Source organism: Didymella exigua, assembly GCF_010094145.1.
Source record: "Didymella exigua CBS 183.55 unplaced genomic scaffold M421scaffold_71, whole genome shotgun sequence".
Lineage (NCBI taxonomy): Eukaryota > Fungi > Ascomycota > Dothideomycetes > Pleosporales > Didymellaceae > Didymella > Didymella exigua.
In genome coordinates this window covers 3414-11643 of record NW_022984845.1, presented here as the reverse complement: position 1 = coordinate 11643, position 8230 = coordinate 3414, and the positions used below count along the sequence as shown (strand labels likewise).

Here is an 8230-nt window from a genome sequence, read left to right as displayed (position 1 = left end):
TCATGAAGTAGTTCTAGCAAGTTAGTTACTAAGGGTGCTTTAAGACACGTTGTAGATTGCAGCAGCGCGTTGCTGGGAGAGTGTCGCGTCTTTTTAGATAGCCTGTAAGGCAAGCAGTATATTAGCCTTATTTAGAGGCTTTTTTGTGTTGTTGCGTTGAGACATTGAAGGTAGAGTGAAGTTTGGCGTGGTCTTGGCAAAAGTGACCGGCTCGCTTGGGTGACCGGCTCGCTTGTGGAGTACGTTAACGCCTCTAACTTTATAGGCGCCCCCCACAAGTTAAGAGCGTTCCACGAACAATATCTAAACTAGCTAGGACCCCTAAGAGCTCTAGATAAATATATTAAGATGTCTCGGATCACTTTAGCCGACGTCTTGTGTACCTCGTCCAGAACGAACAATTTCGCCGCAAGCTTAGGACACTCACTTCCGACATTCAAGAGGCTATGGAGGCCATCAAGAATGACCCAAGCGGCCGCACGAACCCCTTCAAATTAATATACCACATTATCTTCAGACTCACTATCTGTATTATAGGTGCTGACGAGATTGCCAACAACCCTGAAGTGCTGGAGGAGGTACTAAATTTATTGAAATACATTGAGGCTAGATCTACAGCAACGTCAATCATCTTCCCTAAATTTCCTTCGCTGGCGGTCCTCAAGCGCACATACGCGGGATCTCGCCTGTAAATGATGATTGAGAACATTGTTAAGAAGCGCGCGACGAGCGACGAGAAGCACAACAACGCACTACAATATATGCTGGACCAGAGCAACAGGACACAAAAGATCATCAAATTCATTGTTGGTGCGTTGTTCGCAGGTCTTCTCAACAGTGGCATCAACGCAGCGTGAATTCTCTGCTACCTTGCAACATCCTCAGAATGGCTTGCCAAAGCTCGCGAAGAAGTTCGTGCAACTGCAGTTAAGCATGCCCCGAACCCTAGTGCGCCACTGCGGTTTCAGCTTGACGACGTGCCGCTTGAAGCCTGGGAGGCAGAATTCCCTGTTGTCAACCTATGTATGAAGGACTCTATCCGTCTTAACCTTCTTAGTACAGCCTTGCAGAAGAACATTAACTGCCGCCCTCTCCCAACAGATAACGGCATGGAAGTCATTCTTCCCGACGCTGTCGTCACATACGCAACAGCCAATGTCCACCAGGACCCGTCCATTTACCCCAATCTCTTAGTTTGGGACCCAGCGCGCTACTTGACTGACCGTGAAGAAGACAAGAATGGGCACTCAGCGTGTAAGCCGAAAGATCCCCCGTATTTGAGGGTCCGTGTCAGGGAGAAATAGGCAGGTGATTGTTGTACCAGTGGGCATTTGTTTGCATAGCTGGCGTCATCAACATATAAAGCGAGGTTTGAACACATAGGCGTGCATTGGAGGCATAATCACCAAATACAACCCAATTTGGATTCAAATGTATTGAGCCAATAACGGGTATCCATACTTTGCCAGCCAATCGCGATCCTAACAGAGACAGCATAAACAGCAACATGCAGGCTGCACCAGCAGCCATCTAGCATTAACATTCCTCCCCCCCAATGATCTGCTGTGGTACTCATCGCGGGCCCTGATACCCGCCCCTATCCCGACAACACTCCCTCACAACATCCTCCCATGACCTCCCATCCTCTCTCAGTTCAGCACTTAGATGCGCGATTAGCGCTGTGTGCCTCCCTCGCTCCTTGTTGCCCGTGCAAGAAGCAGGCAATGTGGGTAGAGGCACGAATATTGGGCAGTGTGGTATGAATGCTGGCTGCGATGTGCCGGTGAAGTATGGTGGAGAGCTTGAGATGATACCGTTTGGGAGGAGGATGAGTTTGCGTTGGATAGCAAGTGGTGTCGAGAGCGTGATGGTTATGTAGAGGTCTGAGGATGAAGAGATGTTGATAGCGTTTGCGTCTGAAGATGGCAAGGGCGCCGAGGTGCGTCGAACTGACACGCGCATGATGTATTGTAGATAGAGAGTTGTTTTATGAGCTTTGTTTATGCTGCTAGTGGTATGGAGATGGCGTATTGCTCGCCCTGGTGTGTTGCTTGGATGTTGAAGCTGAGTGTCGATGGCCTGTCATTACTACACGATGTCTGTTGTATATAAATTCACCTTTGCGCCTCTGACAGCATCTTTATATCGACCCCATACCCGGTCTTCAGGCCCAGAACCTCTCCATCGAGGATGCGCTGCACATAGCACTGCCTTGTTGCTATTCTTTGACTCTTCAGCGCTCACGAGTCCACGTTACAGTAAGCATTCAGAAAAGTGCCAACCTCTGACATCATTTCGTAGACTTGTGTGAAGGTCCAGACCTACGTTTGTGAGCATTGCGATGTTGTGCGCAGTTGACATGTAGGACTGATGCACAGCCCCACCGCCGGACATGACATCATGTTGGAAGCTTGCGATGTGTGGCACACGCATTACAGCCTGTAAGAAACGTTCAAGGCCTTGTACAAGAAAGCAAAAGCTGGGGCAGAAAGTCTGGACTATTGTGCGATGCGCATCTGCTGGGGGGGAGGGGGGGGGATGCAGTGACGTCACTGATCACTTTGGACCGAGCTGACTTGAAAACCTCCAAAGCTCCGTCTATGTGCTAACACTGTCGAGACATAACCATCACAGCACAAAAAATTCATTGTCGTACTAACGTAGCCATTTTGTACATTAAGATGGTGCAGCGGTCACCAGCAAGCGTATGATAGGCATCAATAGTGCATACACCGACCCGCACCTGAGCATCGTCCCTACCGTACGCCCTCACTCAAAGCAATGACTCTCGGCTGACCCAAATGCTTGCTCCAGCTACATCATACACATCGATTGCTGACAATTACGACGACAGAATCCAGGGCGTGTCAAGAGGCTCTAAAGGTTGTTTGACAACTAAGCTGATTACTTCTGCACGTCCGATGATGTTCTTGAACTTTCGAGCGTGAAAGATGGGCTTTGCAATTTAGGAGAGAAGGTATGGTCGTGAGGATCGAACTGATCAGGACATCAAAGCTCAGGTCTACGCCTGCCAGCTCTTCGAGCTTGCAAGGTAGCGTTTCTAAATCCACCTCTCGGTACTTAAGTCGGCATATGGCCCCTAACACAGTATACTCCTACGAGAATAAGTCTTAAAACTTACTCCCTTCGTGGAAGTTCGACGCCACTTCTTCGGGTAAGCTTCAAGATGGAGACCAAGCATCTCTCCGAAGCTCGCCCGATGTTTCAATGAATTGCATGCCCAGTTTACTGCCATGAGCTTCGCCGCTTTTTCTCTGCAACACTTCAACCCTGGAAGCAGATAATAGGACTCAAATCATGTGGATGACCACTCAGGGTGGCAAAGATCGTCCACCGGCTGTTGTTACCCTTCATCAGGTTGCATTGCTGGACATTGGCTACTAGTTCTGACTGCGATACAGTATGCAATATCGTGAGAGTTTCCATACCTGGAAATCTGCTGCCAAAGATCACCAGGCTATTTAGGAGGTGCTAAATGTCCATAATTGCCTCGAGGAGCATCCTTCTGCGATCAATTCCGATACTGAAAAACTCGCGACGATGGTGCTGGATGCGAAGGACTCGACAGAAGAACGACATTCGGTTGCGTATGACGAGGAATTTGCTGTATCTGAGTAAATCGACGCTGGCCTCAGCGGAGAAGATGCAGCGTTCATGCATAAAACATCAGAGGCTGAACAGAACAGAACAAAGGCATCCACAAGGTCGATTGGAGGCTATGCCCTATACTGGCTGTGTTGTACCTGATCTCGCATCTGAATAGGAAATTTCATCATGGATTGCTACGTACGCAGTTGCTAAAGAAGCCAGGGCAAACATCGGCAATGCGAAGATCGAAGGCTCGAAGACACCCTCAACATGCTAGGCACTGACTTCAACGTCGCGCTCATAATGTTCTTCATTCCCTTCGTGCTCTTCGAAGTGCCTTCCAACATTACATCAGCGAATTTCAAATGAATCTTGTAGTTAATGGGAATATTGGTACTTTGCTGGGGTAGTATCATGATTCTAATGGGTGGTGTTGTGCAAAACTTCGGCGGGCTTTGCGCCACGAGATTTTTCTTGGTGTGAAAGCTTGCAATACTCTGTGCGCATGAACGGTACACAGCTTCCTCGAGGAAAGCCGAATAGTCTTCAATGCACAAGATGGCGCTTAACGTTTCCGAAAACATACACGTGACACCCACCCAAGAGCCCTAACATCAACTGCACGTCCACGCAAGGCTTGTAGTAGCAACGCTGGAGCTATGTATCTTTGCAAGAATGCGCCCAACCCAGAGGCTCTTTTACTTATGACACTCCCGACTAATTCGCTTATCCCAAGTCAGCAAGATGAACCTGGGTCACGGACATGTAGTTGTGCGGTTTGTAGAGGAAGTTTTGCGGTTTAATATCGCCGTGTAGTATATCATTGTCCTAACGTACTCGAGCGCCTGGGCCAAGTACTGACTGGATCTTTTCAGCATGATCCGCAATGTTCGTTCTCCGTATCTGCTTCTTGACTCCGCAAGTAGTGGCATTCGTTAAGGAGATCTCTTCCAGATATGACGGAGATCTACCGCCTTGCCTGATTGGGAATGGTGCATCCGTGATCAAGGGAGCCTTTACTCATGATCAACACCACACTGTTAGCAGCAGCAGCATTTTTCCTTTCTAAATGTGTGCATGTTGCAAAGTCCTCCCCCGATGAGGCTGAAGACTGGCATTTGGGGAAACGTCCCGCATGCGGTACCTGACGCCAAAGACCCTGAAATGACGTCAAAGACTCGCTGATGAACGCATCATGGTGACAATGGCATCGCGAGGAAAAGGCAAGGCGCGAAGCACATTCCTCGAGCTACAAAACCTATTGACCGCTTCTGTGTCGTCTGTCATCATCCGACGCCAAATTATTGCAATTGATCTCTACACTCGATCGCAAAGTCAGCAAACAGTTGGTACTGGCTTAAAGATCCCACTTAGACCACAACAAACACGACACCAATATGTCGGGAAAGAACGAGCAAGGCAAGATGGATGTGACGCAGAAGAATGGTGAGCTCAATCCCTCTCTACACCAGTACACAATGAGAGGCGAGATGGGCCTGACTGCATGTCCTGCCCGTCGCAGTCGCAGTGTTTCGTCATCCATTGATACAAGGTCCTACTATGCCTAAATAACATCTGACGCTGCGCAGTTTTCAACGCGCCCCTCCATCAACACTCTACGCCTAGCAAAACCATCGTCACTGGTTACAGCTCCGGCATGTGCTCCAGCGAGATGCCGCTCGCACTTAATCTCACATCCTCATTCCTCGACTGGTCACAACAACAAGGCACCGACCTCCGCAAGTCCGGTATCAAGGAGGGCTCGCGCCTGTGCGGCTATGTCAACACCTGGAAAGCGGCGGTCGATGCAGGCATCGATGATGTTCCCAAGGTGAAGCTCGAGGCTACCCATCACCACGCCCTGGACATCATTGGTATGGACACATTGAAGAAGTATGCTGCGGAGCAAGACAACAGGAGACCGGAGAGCCGAGTTGTCTATCCGAAGGATAACAAGCAGGGTATCGCCAGGGAGAGCGACCAGATCGGTGGGAAGGAGCCTAGGGCGTAAAGGTGTCAGCAATTGCGCACGAAAGATGCACGTAGCCGAGATATTATTCACGCACTGCGTAGAACCATGGAATTCCAAGTCTTATTGCGGACATTTTCCGAAGGTCACCTCAAATCAACCTACTTGCATTGCACACTGGAGATGTCTCGGCCAAGGCTTGACACCATGATGATGAGCATTTAGGTCCCGGTCATCAACGGTGTACCCGACACCATTCTGGAAGGTAGGAACATGTCCTAGTGAGTGTATCAATGTACGAGGGCGACATTGTGTACTTGCATCTGCACTCCCCTTGCCTCTATTTCGGCTAGGGCACAGCTTACGCATTGCGTGCTCGAAGAGACCGGAGGTGTTCAGCTCGAATTTGCGTTTGTTCCGTAATGTATTTAAAGACTCCAATGAGTTCTGTGGACCAAAATATCGTTGCTCTACTGAGACCAGACGAAGGCATCTTGTTTTCTTTTTCCATCGTCGATCGAGGCCGCGCTTCTCTCATCCAAGTTCTTCCACACCTTTGATTGTTGAGCTGTGTCGGATCTCACACGATCCTCCGAGTAACCGCCAAATTTATGTGGGTAGTTCTGAATATGTGCACATCAGTCTGCGCGCCGAAACGGCAGATCTCACAGGCAAATAGCCTCTCCCACGTGAGATTGAGTTCGTGGGCTATGTCTCATAAATACAGACTCTGAGTGCCCTATTTCCTTGGAGCAGTTGCACACCTGAGCACACAATATTTTACCGACATTATAGCCAGCATCGCCATCTCCGGGCTAGTTTTGAATGTTAGCCTTCTCTCGCTCTTCAGCAGAAACCTCTCGAAGACCTAAAAGCGACCGATTTGCGAAGCGCCAGCAATTACGTTAGCTCCTGCTTATTCCCTTTGGATTTTTAAGATCTGGCGTTCTCAGCATCCTGCAGAGATATACTATAACGCTTCTCGACTTGTAGCAATATGCGAAAGTCCGCCTCTTGCGAAATTGAGCCAATTATCTACAGGCCCTTGCGCCAGTCTTGCTGGTTGAGCTGCCGGTACTCAACATACACATCTAGCTGAAGTGCTAGCTGTCATTAGCCTCCATTCTAATGGCGATCTAATGTAGCGCGCAGTCAATCGCCGGACGTTCTTCTCGACAGCGCTGGCATCAAGTCTATCTGCTCCAGCAAGGCCGATGCTGGTAGGATCAATGCGTTCCATGCCGATAGGGTTGTGAAGTCCGAGAGTGACCGTCGACTAGACGTCGTGACCCAGTAGAATATGAGCTTCCTGGAGACTATGGTTCTGGATCGTTTCAAGAGGCGCTGCGCCGGCTTGTCAAAATCCATACATCTGATTGTCAAGTTCAGTCAAGCCAAACTTGACACTCAGTTTTGGGAAGGGTCATGCAGGCGAGACCACCATTACCCATGTGGTACCATGGGATCTCCTTCGAGTACAGGGTGCAGGTGTCAGCACCGGCGCCGGTTGCTTTGGAATCTACACCACCACTGGTCGCACCTGCGATATAGCTTTTAGTAACGGCGAAGGATCTCAGCCAGACAGCGGTATATTCGATTTTTGGAATTTAAGGGAGGTACTTGGCCTCCATTCGCGTGCCCCTTAGAGCGTGATGCAGCTTCTGATGGCTACAATAACACTAAAGATACCAGCCAGCATCTCACTAAATCTTACCTTTGTCAGCGGACCTGTGTGCAGCAATGTCTCAAACACAAAGACCCTGGCCTGAGAAACTGGACCCGCAGTATCTTCTGGCTGCTGGTGTTCAGAAACGTGGCCGAGTACTTAGACATGCTTTCCCAAGCAGCCTTGTTCTCGGGATCTGTAGGCGGGTTTCCGCCTTTATCAGGAGAGTAAGATTGGGTGTTTGCTCGAGAAGGGGACGCAGCAGAACGATGGGTGTGCTCGCTAGGTACCCCCCCTTTTTTTACTGTCTTTTAGATTTAGCAGCTGTAGTATAAGAGCTACAAGGAGATGCTATATAAGGAAAATAAACTAAATGTAATTTTCTTTAAAACGAGCCCTTACCGTGTCCGTGCACCCAACGATCGGAGTCAACCAACGATCGTTCTGAGCCTGTATGGCCATCACAAAATTGAGGCTGTAGAGCCACCTACAATAGTTATTATCGTGAGATATTTTGATAGAGCATTCTATAGACCTATGCGACAAAGTTCCTAATACAAAGTCTGTCGCAGTGAGTGCAAGCAGTGCGCAAGGAATTGAGGATTGAACTGAGGTTGTATTTTTGTGAAGCTACGAACGGTACATGTAGGTAAGTGATTGTAAACAGCGCTAGCCCTTGCTGGCATCGCGCCCTCACCAAAGGTGAGTTGCGACTGCAGAGGCTGAGAAGGAGAGGTCCTAAACCGCGACAAAGTCACTAGTATTTTGTGGCAGTGCGGCCACTCTAGGTGATAATAGTTGGGCGTGGCAGAGGAGGTGTTGCAGGCTTAGGATAACTACAAGCACCTACAGCACAACACAGAGGCTTCTGTTTAACTGCAGAAGCTTTTAAGGATGTGCAATTGCCTCTTTAAGATAATTTAAGAGCTTTTTTAGCGTTGTAAGCTTCCTTATCCTTGCGTCTCTGCTCTTTGCAAGCATTAATA

At 49.0% G+C, this 8230-nt stretch overlaps 3 protein-coding genes across 3 annotated transcripts; all 3 read left to right on the top strand.

Moving 5' to 3' along the window:
• Positions 1–695: 695 nt before the first annotated feature.
• M421DRAFT_411403 (uncharacterized protein) lies at positions 696–1396 on the top strand (the record flags this gene model as incomplete). Its single annotated transcript, XM_033590400.1, has 2 exons — positions 696–810; positions 886–1396. 2 exons carry the CDS (start codon positions 696–698, stop codon positions 1302–1304), a joined length of 534 nt encoding a protein of 177 aa, XP_033442687.1. The 3' UTR covers positions 1305–1396.
• Positions 1397–3701: 2305 nt separating this feature from the next.
• On the top strand, positions 3702–3978 carry M421DRAFT_78167 (uncharacterized protein; the record flags this gene model as incomplete). The annotated part of the gene is made up of 2 exons (XM_033597386.1): positions 3702–3807; positions 3854–3978. Coding segments are annotated over 2 exons (231 nt in total), but the record flags the coding sequence as incomplete, so codon positions are not given.
• Positions 3979–5006: 1028 nt separating this feature from the next.
• Positions 5007–5712, top strand: M421DRAFT_411401 (uncharacterized protein; the record flags this gene model as incomplete). Its single annotated transcript, XM_033590399.1, has 2 exons — positions 5007–5055; positions 5199–5712. The coding sequence occupies 2 exons, from the start codon at positions 5007–5009 to the stop codon at positions 5618–5620; spliced, it is 471 nt and encodes a 156-aa protein (XP_033442685.1). The 3' UTR covers positions 5621–5712.
• Between the last annotated feature and the right edge of the window lie 2518 nt (positions 5713–8230).